This window comes from Melanotaenia boesemani, chromosome 21, assembly GCF_017639745.1.
Source record: "Melanotaenia boesemani isolate fMelBoe1 chromosome 21, fMelBoe1.pri, whole genome shotgun sequence".
NCBI lineage: Eukaryota > Metazoa > Chordata > Actinopteri > Atheriniformes > Melanotaeniidae > Melanotaenia > Melanotaenia boesemani.
In genome coordinates this window covers 28,621,783-28,639,548 of record NC_055702.1, presented here as the reverse complement: position 1 = coordinate 28,639,548, position 17,766 = coordinate 28,621,783, and the positions used below count along the sequence as shown (strand labels likewise).

General features: G+C 45.5%; 1 protein-coding gene across 4 annotated transcripts in view; it reads left to right on the top strand.

Annotated features, from left to right (window-relative positions):
• exoc6 (exocyst complex component 6) overlaps window positions 1-17,766 on the top strand; it is a 77,395-nt gene that overhangs the window by 25,722 nt on the left and 33,907 nt on the right. For all 4 annotated transcript variants that reach the window (XM_041973802.1, XM_041973803.1, XM_041973805.1 and 1 more), the window contains exons 6-17: window positions 2,418-2,471; window positions 4,794-4,944; window positions 5,020-5,181; window positions 5,563-5,631; window positions 10,908-10,991; window positions 11,315-11,361; window positions 11,451-11,571; window positions 15,002-15,073; window positions 15,159-15,256; window positions 16,199-16,304; window positions 16,417-16,526; window positions 17,621-17,732. In XM_041973802.1, coding sequence (XP_041829736.1) covers window positions 2,418-2,471; window positions 4,794-4,944; window positions 5,020-5,181; window positions 5,563-5,631; window positions 10,908-10,991; window positions 11,315-11,361; window positions 11,451-11,571; window positions 15,002-15,073; window positions 15,159-15,256; window positions 16,199-16,304; window positions 16,417-16,526; window positions 17,621-17,732 — 1,186 coding nt within the window. The remainder of the gene's footprint in view (window positions 1-2,417; window positions 2,472-4,793; window positions 4,945-5,019; window positions 5,182-5,562; window positions 5,632-10,907; window positions 10,992-11,314; window positions 11,362-11,450; window positions 11,572-15,001; window positions 15,074-15,158; window positions 15,257-16,198; window positions 16,305-16,416; window positions 16,527-17,620; window positions 17,733-17,766) is intronic.

Below are 17,766 nucleotides of genomic sequence, written 5' to 3'. Positions count from 1 at the left end.
TCTTTCAATAAATGGATTTTTATTGATTTATTCAGACAAGGGGTTGGCAGGTCATTCTCCGAACATCAGTCTCAGATTCTTCTTAGTCGGGATCTTGATGGCCTTCACTGTCCTTTTAGTTTAGTTTAAAAAGAAAATCACAAAAACAAACATCTCAACTAGTGTTAAAAGCCAAAGAGAAAAATGTGTTTTAAGCAGTGGTTTAAAAACAGCAGGTGAAGAGCCGTCCTTAATATGTGGAGGCAACTGGTTCCACAGTTTCGGTCCAGCCACAGAAAAAGCTCGGTCACTTCTAAGTTTCCTCTTGGTTGAGGGGACCGTTAAAAGTGACCTGTCTGCTGACCTGAGGGAGCGTGACGGTGTGTTTGGTTGAAGGTCTGACAAATACTGTGGGATGAGACTGTGGAGGCACTTAAAAACAAATAGAAGAATTTTAAAATCGCCTCTAAAACGAAAAGGCAGCCAATGAAGGGAAGCCAAGACGGGAGTAATGTGCTCTCGTTTTTTAGTGCCAGTTAAAAGTCGAGCTGCAGCATTTTAGACCAGCTGCAGCCGATCGAGGGAGGTCTGACTGAGCCCGGTGTAGAGTGTGTTGCAGTAGTCCAAAATCTCTAGATGATGCTGAAAAAGAAATTGTTTAACCTTTGACAGTTGTCCTAGCTGAAAGAAAATAGACTTGACCACTGAGCTCACCTGTGAGTGAAGTCTGAGGTTACCATGTAAGCACACTCCGAGGTTTATTGCTGCAGATTTTAAATAATCAGCCAAAACCCCAGGTCAACTGCACCCATGTAGACGTCACTGGGTCCAAGTAGCAACACCTCAGTCTTTCTGTCATTAAAATGAAGAAAATTAAAAGACATCCAAGCCTGAGGAACTCCACACATGAAAGGAGCAGAAGAGGACTCTGCAGCTCCAATCTGGACACTAAAACTCAGCTTGGTTAAGTAAGATCTCAACCATTGTAAAGCTCCACCCCGCATGCCAACCCAGTTCTCCAGGCGAGAGAAAAAGATCTGCTGGTCCACTGAGTCGAAGGCTGCTGTGAGGTCCAACAGTACCAACACCACACAGTGACCCGAATCTGTGGTCATAAAAACATCATTTAAAAACCCTCAAAAGTACAGACTCGGTACTGTGCAGTGCTTTAAAACCAGCCTGAAACAATTCAAGGACACTATTTTTCTCCAGGAAAGAATGCAGCTGGGAGTACACAACTTTCTCCAAAACTTTAGAGATGAAAGGAAGCTTGGAGATCAGCCTGAAGTTTGATAAGATGGAAGAGTCCAGGCCAGGCTTCTTAATGAGTGGTGTAACCACTGCATGTTTCAAACTTTCAGGTAAACTCTTATTAGTTACGCTGCCATTAATGATATGGAGCACATAAGGAGCTAAAGTGGAGAAGACCTCTTTAAAAGACGAGGTGGAGCAGGATCATTGGGAGATCCAGCAGGCTTCATAAGTCTTACTAGATCTTCCAAAAACTGCAGGGTAACCGGCTCAAACTGCTGAAAAACAGTAGAGCATGACGCTGAAATGGAGGGATCACAGGAGGGAGGAGTAATAAGGGCCCCAATGCTCACAACCTTGTTAATGAAAAGGTTCTTAAAATCCTCACACATTTTAGTTGAGCTCTCCAGGCAGGTTGTTCGTGGTGCACAAAGAACAGAGTCAATGACCGTAAAGAGAATCTGGGGTTATGTCTGACCTATCATTTTTCCATTTCAGCTCAGCTCTCCTGCACATACGCCTGGTAGCGCGTGTAATGTCATTTAGCCAGGGCTCATGCCTGGGTCTGAGACGTCTCGTCTTCAAAGGAACAACTATGTCCAGTGTAGTTTTACACACACAGTCAAAGTGAGAAGTGACAGTTTCAACATTGAAAGCGGAACAAGACACAGAATTAAGACGAAAAATGGCATAAAACTTAGTGGAGGGGTTAATAACCTGAGCCGCAACTTAGCCAGCACACATCAGTGGTAGAGAAGATCTCCATATTACATACAAAACAGAAACCACTGTCTGTGAACACAGTTCACCCTGAAACCCACAAACGCAGGTTAAAGCTCCATCATGCAGAGAAGAAGCCAGATGTGAACAGGATCCAGAACCAGCTTCTTCCGTCTTCTCTGGACCAAAGCTCATTTAAAATGCCCTGAGGCAAAGTGGAAACCTGTTCTGATCCAGATTAATGAATGGACTCCAGAGACCACTGCTGATGTCTTTCCTCCTCAGCATTGTGTTAACACACCTGAATGAACCGGATTGGAGCTGATTGTAATAGCTGCTTTCAGCCGCATTTTCTGCAAACATTTGTACTGATCTGATTTCAGGTGGACATCTCTAAATATTAGTATATTGTAGAAAACACCACTTTTATTGTTTTTGAAGTGAAACATCACTGCTTGTCTCCACAGATATTATGCTGCACTGAAAACCATGGAGCAGCTGGAGAAAATCTATATTCCAAGGTAAGATCACACCATCAGGGATGCTGAAGGAAATTTCTACAACTAACATTTTGAGTTTATAGGTGTTTAAATCTTGATCAAATCAAGGCTGATGAGACTTAGGCTTGTAGCTGTAAAATCAAAGTGAAGTTATAACTGAGGCTAAAGGCCCTGTGGAGCTGATTTAGCAGTTTTCCGGTTTAGTATAATCACCTGATCTTTGTTTCTTTTGTGAACATGTAACATTTGAGTCTGCCTCATTCTTTCATCCTAGAGAAACTAACTTGTTTCCCCTAAAACTACAATTGAAGCAATTATGTCTTTCAAAAGTACGTTATTTTTAATAAGGAGTATTTCTGATTACCATTCACTCTCCACTTATCTGGTCCACCTTCTAGTACTGGGTCCTCCTCTTCATCAGGTCCACCTTCTAGTACTGGGTCGTCCTCTTCATCAGGTCCACCTTCTAGTACCGGGTCCTCCTCTTCATCAGGTCCACCTTCTAGTACTGGGTCGTCCTCTTCATCAGGTCCACCTTCTAGTACCGGGTCGTCCTCTTCATCAGGACCACCCTCTACTACCGGGTCGTCCTCTTCATCTGGTCCACCTTCTAGTACCGGGTCCTCCTCTTCATCGGGACCACCTTGTAGTACCGAGTCGTCCTCTTCATCGGGACCACCTTCTAGTACCGGGTCGTCCTCTTCATCGGGACCACCTTGTAGTACCGAGTCGTCCTCTTCATCGGGACCACCTTCTAGTACCGGGTCGTCCTCTTCATCAGGTCCACTTTCTAGTACCGGGTCGTCCTCTTCATCGGGACCACCTTCTAGTACCGGGTCGTCCTCTTCATCAGGTCCACCTTCTAGTACCGGGTCGTCCTCTTCATCAGGTCCACCTTCTAGTACCGGGTCGTCCTCTTCATCAGGACCACCTTCTAGTACCGGGTCGTCCTCTTCATCAGGACCACCTTGTAGTACCGGATCGTCCTCTTCATCAGGTCCACCTTCTAGTACCGGGTCGTCCTCTTCATCAGGTCCACCTTCTAGTACCGAGCCCTCCTCTTCATCAGGACCACCTTCTAGTACCGAGCCCTCCTCTTCATCAGGACCACCTTCTAGTACCGGGTCGTCCTCTTCATCAGGTCCACCTTCTAGTACCGAGCCCTCCTCTTCATCAGGACCACCTTCTAGTACCGAGCCCTCCTCTTCATCAGGACCACCTTCTAGTACCGGGTCATCCTCATCATCAGGACCACCTTCTAGTACCGGGTCGGACCTTTTTAATCCTGGTGTGATAGATGAAGCAGGTGGTGGAACCCTTCCTCAGAGGTTTTCTCCATATTGACATGACAGCATCACACAGTTGCTGCAGGTTTATCGGCTGCATCCATGATGAGAATCTCCCGTTCCACCACATCCCAAAGCTGCTCTACTGGACTGAGATCTGGTGGCTGTGGAGGCCGTTGGAGTCCAGTGAACTCATCGTCATGTTCTAGAAAGCAGGTGGAGATGATCTGAGCTTTGTGACATGGTGCATTATCCTGCTGGAAGTAGCATCAGAAGATGCTCCACTGTGGTCATAAAGGGATGGACATGGTCAGCAACAATACTCAGGTAGGCTGTGCTGGTTAAACCAGGCCACGTTGGTACTAAGGGGCCCAAAGTGGGCCAAGAAAATCTCCCCCCACCATGACACCAGCAGCAGCCTGAAGCGTTGATCCAAAGCAGGATGGATCCATGTTTTCATGATGTTTCCAGCAGATTCTGAGCCGAGCATCTGAATGTGGAGCTGAAATGGAGACTCATCAGACCAGCAACGTTTCTCCATCTTCTATTGTCCAGTGTTGGTGAGTGTGTGTGAATTGTAGCCTCAGTTTCCTGTTCTTAGCTGGCAGGAGGCACCCGGTGTGTCTTCTGCTGCTGTAGTCCATCTGCTTCATGGCTGGACGTGTTCAGTTCAGAGATGCTGTTCTGCAGACCTTGCCTGGAACCAGTGCTGATTGGACTTACTGTTGTCTTTCTATCATCTCCAACCAGTCTGCATATTCTCCTCTGACCTCTGACATCAACCAGACATCCTGGTTCAGACAACTGCTGCTCTGGATATTTTCTCTTCTTCAGACCATCTCTGGAAACCCTGGAGATGGTTGTGGGTGGAAATCCCAGTAAAAACTCAGACCAACAACCATGCCACATTCAAAGTCTCTTAAATCCCCTATCTTCTTATTGGCTGGTTAGATATGACTGTTAACAGGAAGTAGAACAGCTGGAGCTGATTAAGTGGACAGCGGGTGGATGTTTTTTTTAAGCAGCAAATGTTGGTTCCGCTGTGTCTCCTCTGCAGGGTCAGTCAGTACCGGTTCTGTCAGATAATGGCTGAAAACCTGCCAAGACTGAGAGAAGAAATCAAACAGGTCTCCATGTCGGACCTCAAAGACTTCCTGGAAAGCATCCGAAAGCATTCAGACAAGGTTGGGGAGACGGCAATGAGACAGGTATGTGACTGTACACACAACTGGTTCACCATCAGCTCTGAGAAGGGTTCTGATTGTGTGTATGTGTGTGTTCAGGCACAGCAGCACAGGACGTTTAACAGTGCAGTAGCAAAGCAGGCCAGTATAGGCCACTACACCAAGCCGATGTATTCCCTCAATGGACGAACACACACTCACATTCCCAACGGCCTGCTGATGGACGGCGACACAGGAGAGGAGGAGGAAGCAGATGAAGAGGTGAGGAAATGTTATGTGTAGTGTTATTAAAAATGTTTAAATAGTTGGATTCATATATATACATCTACATGTATATATTCATATGTTTGCTTATTGTCCTGAGTCTACATGGACTGTATATATACATCTACAGTGGGTTCACCTTTGCTCGTCTTAATTCACACCCACTACCTGTGATTTTAGACCTGAATCTTGAGTCACAAACTGGCCGTGAGGTGACACCCGGCCCCTCTTGACATTTAGAAAATAAATGGATGAAAATACAAGCAGTTAATATTCATGTTTTTTTACATGGTATTTGTTGGAACAATCATTCAGGAAATGAGTTGAAAACAAAGATCTATTTGACAGTAATCATGTTTATTGATGTCTGTTTGACAGATTCTTACAGCTCAGGACTTGGTGGACTTCTCACCAGTCTATAGATGTCTGCACATTTACACAGTGCTGGTAGGTATCCCTTACAAACACATTCACATCCTGTCAGGTCCTGTCCTGTACTTTCAGTCATTTAATGGTCTGATAGTCTAGTGATTGAGTGATAAGCTTGTCTATAGTTTCTGATTACAGGTGTTTGAAGCTGCTAAAGGTGTCTGAAGCCGCTAACGGTGTCTGAAGCCGTTAACGGTGTCTGAAGCCGCTAACGGTGTCTGAAGCCGTTAACGGTGTCTGAAGCCGCTAAAGGTGTCTGAAGCCGCTAACGGTGTCTGAAGCCGTTAACGGTGTCTGAAGCCGCTAACGGTGTCTGAAGCCGCTAACGGTGTCTGAAGCCGCTAACGGTGTCTGAAGTTGCTAACGGTGTCTGAAGCCGCTAACGGTGTCTGAAGCCGCTAACGGTGTATGAAGCCGCTAACGGTGTCTGAAGCCGCTAACGGTGTCTGAAGCCGCTAACGGTGTCTGAAGCCGCTAACGGTGTCTGAAGCCGCTAACGGTGTCTGAAGCCGCTAACGGTGTCTGAAGCCGCTAACGGTGTCTGAAGCCGCTAAAGGTGTCTGAAGCCGCTAACGGTGTCTGAAGCCGCTAACGGTGTCTGAAGCCGCTAACGGTGTGTGAAGCCGCTAACGGTGTATGAAGTTGCTAACGGTGTCTGAAGCCGCTAACGGTGTCTGAAGCCGCTAACGGTGTCTGAAGCCGCTAACGGTGTCTGAAGCCGCTAAAGGTGTCTGAAGCCGCTAACGGTGTCTGAAGCCGTTAACGGTGTCTGAAGCCGCTAACGGTGTCTAAAGCCGCTAACGGTGTCTGAAGCCGCTAACGGTGTCTGAAGCCGCTAACGGTGTCTGAAGCCGCTAACGGTGTTTGAAGCAGCTAACGGTGTTTGAAGCTGCTAAAGGTGTTTGAAGCTGCTAACGGTGTCTGAAGCTGCTAACGGTGTTTGAAGCTGCTAACGGTGTTTGAAGCTGCTAACGGGGTTTGAAGCAGCTAACGGTGTCTGAAGCCGCTAACGGTGTCTGAAGCCGCTAACGGTGTTTGAAGCCGCTAACGGTGTTTGAAGCCGCTAACGGTGTTTGAAGCCGCTAACGGTGTCTGAAGCTGCTAACGGTGTTTGAAGCTGCTAAAGGTGTTTGAAGCTGCTAAAGGTGTTTGAAGCTGCTAAAGGTGTTTGAAGCTGCTAACGGTGTCTGAAGCTGCTAACGGTGTCTGAAGCTGCTAACGGTGTCTGAAGCTGCTAACGGTGTCTGAAGCTGTTAACGGTGTCTGAAGCCGCTAACGGTGTCTGAAGCCGCTAACGGTGTTTGAAGCCGCTAAAGGTGTTTGAAGCCGCTAACGGTGTCTGAAGCTGCTAACGGTGTCTGAAGCCGCTAACGGTGTTTGAAGCCGCTAAAGGTGTTTGAAGCAGCTAACGGTGTCTGAAGCCGCTAACGGTGTTTGAAGCTGCTAACGGTGTCTGAAGCTGCTAACGGTGTATGAAGCTGCTAACGGTGTCTGAAGCTGCTAACGGTGTCTGAAGCTGTTAACGGTGTTTGAAGCTGCTAACGGTGTTTGAAGCTGCTAACGGTGTCTGAAGCTGCTAACGGTGTCTGAAGCTGCTAACGGTGTTTGAAGCTGCTAACGGTGTTTGAAGCAGCTAACGGTGTCTGAAGCTGCTAACGGTGTCTGAAGCTGCTAACGGTGTTTGAAGCTGCTAACGGTGTCTGAAGCTGCTAACGGTGTTTGAAGCTGCTAAAGGTGTCTGAAGCTGCTAACGGTGTTTGAAGCAGCTAACGGTGTTTGAAGCTGCTAAAGGTGTCTGAAGCTGCTAACGGTGTTTGAAGCTGCTAAAGGTGTCTGAAGCTGCTAACGGTGTCTGAAGCTGCTAACGGTGTTTGAAGCTGCTAAAGGTGTCTGAAGCTGCTAACGGTGTTTGAAGCAGCTAACGGTGTTTGAAGCTGCTAAAGGTGTCTGAAGCAGCTAACGGTGTCTGAAGCTGCTAACGGTGTTTGAAGCAGCTAACGGTGTTTGAAGCAGCTAACGGTGTCTGAAGCTGCTAACGGTGTCTGAAGCTGCTAACGGTGTCTGAAGCTGCTAACGGTGTCTGAAGCTGCTAACGGTGTTTGAAGCCGCTAACGGTGTTTGAAGCCGCTAACGGTGTATGAAGCCGCTAACGGTGTCTGAAGTTGCTAACGGTGTCTGAAGCCGCTAACGGTGTCTGAAGCCGCTAACGGTGTCTGAAGTCGCTAACGGTGTCTGAAGCCGCTAACGGTGTCTGAAGCCGCTAACGGTGTCTGAAGCCGCTAAAGGTGTCTGAAGCCGCTAACGGTGTCTGAAGCCGCTAACGGTGTCTGAAGCCGCTAACGGTGTCTGAAGCCGCTAACGGTGTGTGAAGCCGCTAACGGTGTTTGAAGTTGCTAACGGTGTCTGAAGCCGCTAACGGTGTCTGAAGCCGCTAACGGTGTCTGAAGCCGCTAACGGTGTTTGAAGCCGCTAAAGGTGTCTGAAGCCGCTAACGGTGTCTGAAGCCGTTAACGGTGTCTGAAGCCGCTAACGGTGTCTGAAGCCGCTAACGGTGTCTGAAGCCGCTAACGGTGTCTGAAGCCGCTAACGGTGTCTGAAGCCGCTAACGGTGTCTGAAGCCGCTAACGGTGTTTGAAGCAGCTAACGGTGTTTGAAGCTGCTAAAGGTGTTTGAAGCTGCTAACGGTGTCTGAAGCTGCTAACGGTGTTTGAAGCTGCTAACGGTGTTTGAAGCTGCTAACGGGGTTTGAAGCAGCTAACGGTGTCTGAAGCCGCTAACGGTGTCTGAAGCCGCTAACGGTGTTTGAAGCCGCTAACGGTGTTTGAAGCCGCTAACGGTGTTTGAAGCCGCTAACGGTGTCTGAAGCTGCTAACGGTGTTTGAAGCTGCTAAAGGTGTTTGAAGCTGCTAAAGGTGTTTGAAGCTGCTAAAGGTGTTTGAAGCTGCTAACGGTGTCTGAAGCTGCTAACGGTGTCTGAAGCTGCTAACGGTGTCTGAAGCTGCTAACGGTGTCTGAAGCTGTTAACGGTGTCTGAAGCCGCTAACGGTGTCTGAAGCCGCTAACGGTGTTTGAAGCCGCTAACGGTGTTTGAAGCCGCTAAAGGTGTTTGAAGCCGCTAACGGTGTCTGAAGCCGCTAACGGTGTCTGAAGCCGCTAACGGTGTTTGAAGCCGCTAAAGGTGTTTGAAGCAGCTAACGGTGTCTGAAGCCGCTAACGGTGTTTGAAGCTGCTAACGGTGTCTGAAGCTGCTAACGGTGTATGAAGCTGCTAACGGTGTCTGAAGCTGTTAACGGTGTTTGAAGCTGCTAACGGTGTTTGAAGCTGCTAACGGTGTCTGAAGCTGCTAACGGTGTTTGAAGCTGCTAACGGTGTTTGAAGCAGCTAACGGTGTCTGAAGCTGCTAACGGTGTTTGAAGCTGCTAACGGTGTCTGAAGCTGCTAACGGTGTTTGAAGCTGCTAAAGGTGTCTGAAGCTGCTAACGGTGTTTGAAGCAGCTAACGGTGTTTGAAGCTGCTAAAGGTGTCTGAAGCTGCTAACGGTGTTTGAAGCTGCTAAAGGTGTCTGAAGCTGCTAACGGTGTCTGAAGCTGCTAACGGTGTTTGAAGCTGCTAAAGGTGTCTGAAGCTGCTAACGGTGTTTGAAGCAGCTAACGGTGTTTGAAGCTGCTAAAGGTGTCTGAAGCAGCTAACGGTGTTTGAAGCTGCTAACGGTGTTTGAAGCAGCTAACGGTGTTTGAAGCAGCTAACGGTGTCTGAAGCTGCTAACGGTGTCTGAAGCTGCTAACGGTGTCTGAAGCTGCTAACGGTGTTTGAAGCAGCTAACGGTGTTTGAAGCTGCTAAAGGTGTCTGAAGCTGCTAAAGGTGTCTGAAGCTGCTAACGGTGTTTGAAGCTGCTAACGGTGTCTGAAGCTGCTAACGGTGTTTGAAGCAGCTAACGGTGTTTGAAGCTGCTAACGGTGTCTGAAGCTGCTAACGGTGTCTGAAGCTGCTAACGGTGTTTGAAGCAGCTAACGGTGTTTGAAGCTGCTAAAGGTGTCTGAAGCTGCTAACGGTGTTTGAAGCAGCTAACGGTGTTTGAAGCTGCTAACGGTGTTTGAAGCAGCTAATGGTGTTTGAAGCTGCTAAAGGTGTCTGAAGCAGCTAACGGTGTTTGAAGCTGCTAACGGTGTTTGAAGCTGCTAAAGGTGTCTGAAGCAGCTAACGGTGTCTGAAGCAGCTAACGGTGTTTGAAGCTGCTAACGGTGTTTGAAGCTGCTAACGGTGTTTGAAGCTGCTAACGGTGTTTGAAGCAGCTAACGGTGTTTGAAGCTGCTAACGGTGTTTGAAGCTGCTAACGGTGTTTGAAGCTGCTAAAGGTGTCTGAAGCTGCTAAGAACTGTTTTTGTCTGAGCTGTGTCTACATTTAAATGCATAACATTTCCATACAGAAGACCTCATATTTCTGTATTTTATAAGCAGGTGTAAACCTTGAAGTGTCTTTAAGGGTTTCTGCTTGAAAATGACATACACAAAAAGAACTGATGATTTCTGTGTGATTATAAACTCCAGATACAATACTGTTATCAAAATAAAGCTAACACTTATGAGATTTTATCAGAGGTGAAAACATCACAACAGATGCCACTGTATTCAAGTAACTGAGTATGGAACATAGAAAAATAAAGTTTTTACCTCAGTGCGGTTTTATCCGGTCATATAAGTTTTTAAGGCAAGACAGCAAAGGTCAGACAGAATTTATATCAGAATCAGAATCAGAAATACTTTATTAATCCCTTCAGGGAAATTTGTGTTTCCAGTACAACCCATCCAAGACTAGACAATAACAATGATGTTTTTCAAACATGAAGCAGAATTTCAGCTTTCTTTTGCTTCTGGTTCGGTAAATTTGGGTTGTATTAAGATTAAACTGATAGTTTTGGAATCTGTGTGCCCTGTGCTTTGAGTAGAGGAGTTGTTCGTCCGTTTACATGCATTTCGTGGACAAGGGGATCCAGTATTTGTGTTTACATATTTTTTGGGGCTTTTGTTTATCTGCTCTTTCAATTGTTCATTGTCTTAACTGTGTTTGGTGGTCATAGAAATGGTATTTATTAGCTTTTAGCTTGGATTTTAGACTTTATAAGGATACCACACATGTTTCTATTTACATTACAGACCTGATGTTACGTCCATAAAACCGGATGTTTAGCTCCACAGCCGCTGGGCCGCGGGGGTGTGAGGTGCAAGATGCTACTTTCATCAGTAACACCCCTAAAAATCTTTATATAAGTCTGTTTCTGTCTTTGTGTTTCAGGGTGACCGAGAAACATTTGAGAACTACTACAGGAAACAGAGGAAAAAACAGGCCCGACTAGTTCTGCAGCCGCAGGCTAACATGGTGAGCAACACACAGCACTGCACATGTGAATGCAGTTTAAAATAAAGGCAACCTCCCTGACTAAAATTCTGTTCGAGACTCAATAATTTGTTTGACAAAGCTTGGATCTGGACTCATAGACTTCAACAGTGGACTGAGTGATGGGTAGCTAAACTGGTTAAGGAGGTTCCCAGTGTTCAGATCCTTAGCTGCTTGACTCCACTGATATAACCCATTACCTTCCAAAAACCTTCCAAAACCTAAATAAAAATACTAAATAAAAGACTGTTCTGATGTGCAGGGTCTGCATTATCTGTGTTAACGTGCATGTTCGTGTCTTTCAGCACGAGACAGTGGAAGGATACAGAAGATACTTTAATCAGATCGTAGGGTAAGATGTTCCCTTCATGAGTTCATGTGTGTCCAACACTTTCAGGATGAAATCTGACAGGGTTTACATGTCGATGTGTGTGTTTTTAGGTTCTTTGTTGTTGAGGACCATATCCTCCATGCCACGAGGGGGCTGGTGACCAGAGCTTTCACCGATGAGCTGTGGAACATGGCCTTATCCAAGATCATCGCTGTGCTTCGCACACACTCTGTAGGCAAACATACACACACACACTGTCAGCAGGGAGGTGACGGTGAAAGGGGAAACCGATGGGACTTAATAGAGATAAAACAGCCTGCTGTGCATCTGTTTATCTGGGAATAATCCTTATTCAGTTGCTGACACTCAGCAGCGTGGAGGTTAGCTAGCTCAGACCCAGTAATGATGTCACTGTGAAGAGAAGAGGTCAGAACCCAGCTACACATGGACAGGAGGTCAGTGGGCCTAATGAGAGACAGATTTCAACAAAAAGAGCAGATTAAGAAGGCATATTCTGACCACTGGGCTCCACTCAGTTGTAAATGACCCACAGGATTATGCTAACAGCTTAAAGAATGGGCTGCACTGCATGAGGTGAGGGCACTAACAAAGCCCTGGGTCTCCCTTGGCCTGCAGCCCCTCTGCTGGGCCGCAACACAAGCAGCTACACGCTGTCTGTGGTCAGCACATTAGAACTAAACATTGTCTTCATTTATCTTAAAACAGATACTTCCACCATACAGTCTGTCTTTGGTTGATTCTGATAACAGCACAATGAGTTTTAGAGTCAATAGTTACAGACATTTAACAGGATGTTTGTTTGTTTACGGTTGCAGCTGATTGTTATGGGGTGTGTGTGTATGACTTGTGGTTGATTTACACACTGACAGGATCCATGTTAAAAGACAGCATAAATCTCTCAGCACTCCAGAGAAGTGGAAGGACTAGTAGTGATGGTTAACTACAGACTAAGAGCTAAAACTGATTGTATTTCTAATTCCCTGAAGATCAATAAAAAACTGAATTTCTGCATGTTTCCACCTTCTGAGCCGACTGATTATGTAACAGTTGTCTAGATTTGTTTAGAATGCAACAAGAAGAGTAAAACTGATCTGATGAGGACACCAGAGGACACCACACAAGCCACATTCATCCGTTCACACACTCCCCAGTTTTTATTAATAAAGTTTCTGGCTGCTTTGGTTTTCAGCCAGTCCTTGGTGGATGTCCTGGTCTGTTTTGGTTCATGTAGCAGCTTCTCCCTCTGACAGACAACCGGATTCATGGTGGATTTTCTGATGGGGGGCTGACCAGGACCAGGTCCTGCTGCAGCAACACATCTCCAAACAATGACACAGCCACCTCCATGCTTTCCAGTTGGGATGAGCTTCTGTTCCTGGAATGCTGCATCTGGTTGACTCCAACATGTCTTCTGTTCTGGTGTCCAGTGGTGGTGTTTTAGACTCATCTGTCCACAGAACATTATTCCAGAAGTCCTGGTCTTTGTCTCCATTCTCTCTGGAGAACTCATTTATAAAGCTGGCATAGGTACAAAAACTGGCGTAAGCCAATTCTAGTCAACTTTTGGGATTTATAAAAACCAAAATTGGTGGGAGAGTGTTCCTACCGCCACAGCAGTTCTGACCCTGGCGTACGCACAGTCTGGAGAAACGGGAAACTGTGACACCAATGGTACAGAATAAAACCAAAAAGATGACGTGAAATGTGAGACATTCATGCAAAGTCAAATATTGCCTTTCACACCACGTTATATATTAAAGATGCACATTTGATATACTCTTAAGTGCATGCTCACAAAAAATAAATAGTTAAAAAGTCACATGGTTCGGTGGTTAGCACCGCGGCCTCACAGCAAGTCACTGATTCGAGCCTTGGCTTTCGAGCGTGGCCTTCCTGTGTGAAGTTTGCATGTTCTCCCCATGTATGCGTGGGTTCTCTCCAGGTTCTCCGGCTTCCTCCCAACGTCCAAAGACATGATGTTAGGTTAATTGGTCACTAATTGGTAAAATTCTCCCTAGGAGTGACTGGTTGTTGTCTCTCTGTGTCAGCCTTGCGATGGACTGGCCACCTGTCCAGGTGAACCTGCATCTTGCCTGTAAATTACTGGGATAGGCTCCAGCTTCCCCTCGATCTTTTATTGGACTCTGGTACAGATAATGGATGAATGAATAAAAAAATCAGGATTTACAAGAGAAAGGGAGAAAGGGAATTAGAACCTCAACCGCTAAAATATGTTCTGTAGTTGTGAAACAAAACTCTCTGACCTCCACAATGTTCTCGGACCTCTGCGATGTTGTCGGACCTCTGCGATGTTGTCGGACCTCTGCGATGTTGTCGGACCTCTGCGATGCTCTCGGACCTCTGCGATGCTCTCGGACCTCTGCGATGCTCTCAGACCCCTGCGATGCTCTCAGACCCCTGCGATGCTCTCAGAGCTCTGCGATGTTGTCGGACCTCTGCGATGTTGTCGGACCTCTGCGATGTTCATCAGACCTCTGCGATGTTCTCGGACCTCTGCGATGCTCTCGGACCTCTGCGATGCTTCCGGTCCTCTGCGATGCTCTCGGACCTCTGCGATGCTCTCGGACCTCTGCGATGCTCTTGAACCTCTGCGATGCTTTCGAACCTCTGCGATGCTCTCAGACCTCTGCGATGCTCTCAGACCTTTGCGATGCTCTCGGACCTCTGCGATGTTCTCGGACCTCTGCGATGCTCTCGGACCTCTGCGATGCTTTCGGACCTCTGCGATGTTCTCGGACCTCTGCGATGCTCTCAGACCTCTGCGATGCTCTCAGACCTTTGCGATGCTCTCGGACCTCTGCGATGTTCTCGGACCTCTGCGATGCTCTCAGACCTCTGCGATGCTTTGGGCCCGGCGTTACAGGGACGGACCAGGAGGAACGTGCCGGAACGTGCCAGTCCGTCTGTAAGTGCTAACTGGGTTTTCTGGCAACTGGCACCTTCCAGGGGGAACCGACTGATAGGTCGGGGATCTCATAGCCAACCTTCAGCCTTGTTATGCCAGACGTGTTAGACAGCATCACTTGTTCATCCCAACGTTAGATGAACTTTCCTACACTGGGGGAGAACAGGAAACACAACAATGCCGTTTACAGCAACGTCTGGTTTCCTAGATTGAATCGCTGCTGGTTATGCACTAAAGTTTGAAAAAGCACCAAGTGATTTAATAATAATAATCCCAGAGGGAAATTGCAAATGAAATCTGCTGTCATTAACCAAAGTATTTTCATTCTCTAAAAATACAAATTATATGTGATTCAACATGTGGCTCATCGACCTGGGTCCACAATAACTGGGGTGGCTGCTTCATCTGCAGGATCTGCTCCTTATTCCGTTGTTGGAAGCAAGGCTGCAGGCGGCTAATGAAAGTAATGGAAGTGCACTACGTTCTGGTGTCTGCAGACGCCTTTCACGACTCTATCTAAATAGTTTAATTCATTTTATTCACGTGGAGGTAGCATTGGGTTCAGTATCTTGGGCTGCCAGCAGCCTTCTAACCACTCTTCCTCCTGAGCTACAGCTGCCATATTGTTGTCATGGAAATAGTATTTTATTGTTTGTGTTTTCTTTCCTTCTACAACAGGAAGTGTTGTTGATCATTATTATTTTTCATCTCCAGTCGTACTGTGATGACCCAGATCTGGTGTTGGAGCTGAAAAATCTCATCGTTATCTTTGCTGACACACTTCAGGTGGGTTCGGAGCTGAGATGTGAACAGATCGGGCTGAAGTGTGTCAAACAGCTGTCATTAACACACATGAACATCTTCTGTACAGGGTTACGGTTTTCCAGTCAACCGTCTCTTTGACCTGCTGTTTGAGGTCAGAGACCAGTACAACGAAACTCTGCTGAAGAAATGGGCGCTGGTGTTCAGGTGGGATGAGCTGGTCGTCTCTGGGGAACACAGACCACTTTCTGGTGGAGGAGAAAGCATTCACAGTTATGCTGTTTCTCAGAATCTCCTTTACCATTTAGCTTCTTTAGCTTAAGCAGGTTTTTGCAGCATAACTTGGAACTACTAGAGACTTACTGGGGAAATATAAGCCGTCCTTATGATTGAGTGCATATTCACACAGTTCCTCTACTTCATACATGTTTTTACATCAGCACTATGTTTGCCGAACTGAAGAACATTTGTTTTGATGGAAATCTTCAGTTTACAGGCTTTACAAATCTGAGAAAACATCCTGCCAAAGGAAAAACAACAAATCTTTAAACTCTAAATCCCCCCGATTAAGGTGAATGATAGTGACGGGAAGAGGAACTATTCTCTGTATCTACTGTAAACCTTTGATTAAAACACAGTTTTTATCAGAACACGTAGTTGTATTTAATTCAGACGCATTGTATACTTATTTATCTGTTTATTTATCAGCAGCAATGCAAAGAAACATAGAAGACATAAAGAACAACTGATGTTTTGCATACAGAGTATATAGCATGAAACTAACTTGTGACTCTCTTCCCTGGTTGGGCTTTCCACAAAAGAAAGGGAAAATATAAACACCACCAACATAAAACAGCACAGTTACAAGTTTATGATAACAATGGAAGTCTTGTTCCCATCTATCTAATGTAAACTAACAACACACACAGCCTTGCTGACATACATTTCATTAGTGGCTGCATTCTAGTTTTGTTTTAATCTAGTAGAAGTTTTAAAATGAAAGCCTCTGTGATGGATTTGAGCTTTTCTTTCCCCAGATATCTGAACCGACATTACTCTGATATTTGTGTCAAGAAGAAAACTGCCATGCTTATGTTTGATACTAAAACTGAAGATGTGTGAGAGGTCACCATCTTGTTTTTCCCCCAGAGAAATCTTTGAGTTGGACAACTACAGTCCAATCCCAGTTGAAACGGAGGAAGAGTATAAATTGGTGGTCAGCCGCTTTCCTTTCCATGATGCTGAGATAGAAAAGGTGACGCGACCTCAGAATCCATCTGTACATGCACACATTAAGTTGCGCACCTTCATTAGACGATAAGACTCATTTCATGCTGTTGTTTGCTGTTTTCTTTGTGCATGAGCAGCAGGACTTTCCTAAGAAGCTGCCGATGTCCCAGTCCGTCCCGCAGATCTACACACAGGTCAAGGAGTTCATTTACGCCAGCCTCAAGTTTTCCGAATCACTACACCGCAGGTGGGTGACTCTGTTCACACTAAGATTCATTTTAAATGTCAGGACTTTGAACATGACCAACATTACTGATGCTTTGCTGAGTTTGGTTTGCAAAGACCCCAAATCCACGTTATCACAAGGCCATTTTGATTTCATGAATAGTTCTCTTCTGGGTGAAAGGGGGTCGTAGTTTTAAACTAAAGTCTTTTAACAAAAAGCATTTTATTTGGAAGAAAAGTAGTGATATTTGACATTTCCTGCATCAGCTTACAAACCAATATATGTAACCTGGAAACCAGCTGGAACTGGTAGAATCCATTAAAAATGTCAAATATCACCACTTTTCTTCCAAATAAAATGCTGACATTAAAGAATAATTTGTTTTAAACTAGAATGACTGTCAGATTACAATATACTGTTTTAATGGAAGTCAATGGGACATTTTTAGCCACAAAGATCATCAGCGGGAGTATTTGATACAGCATAAAAGATACTAAAGACATCAGGTTCATTTTGCCACTAATTTTTGAAATATTTAAGATTTTCCCCACCAAAGACCCACCCCCCTGATATTTATTATGTAGAAAATAATTCATGTTTTTGTGGTTTAATTTTTTTTATAATAGATAATGCAGTTATTCAAATTATGAAAATGTCATTCAAAGGATGAAAATCCTAAAAATGACTGAACGTAGTTTAATAGTTTTAAGCAGGTCTGAAATATGTTAAAACATATTCACATTTGATGATTTTATAGCAGTTTTTGTATGAGGACATTTTTGGACATGAAGGTCACCAGATGATGGTAAAACTGAAGAAGACACAATAATAAAATAAAATAAAAAATGTCTGTCACTTCTGTTAAATAAGACATGTTGGTAAGTCTTCACTGCTCCTGAACGGTTTTACGTTATGAGTGCAGAGAAACGAACGGTTCTGCCTGCTGTTGATGTTGTCAGTTCATTACAACCACACATTTGCCTCTTGTGGGGAGGAAGTCCTCCTGTTGGCGAAACCCTGGAAGTTTCTTTGGATCTTACATCTTCATACTTGCTCTATTAATCATGGATCTGTACAATTTCTGGACCTGATTTTCTTTTTTTGTGTGTGTCCAGTTCAACAGAAATTGATGACATGTTGCGAAAATCAACAAACCTTCTGCTGACAAGAACTCTCAGCAGCTGCCTGCAAAATCTGATCAAGAAGCCTCACATCGGCCTGACGGAGGTGGGAGAACATCCTTTTCTCTTCGTCTGTGTGG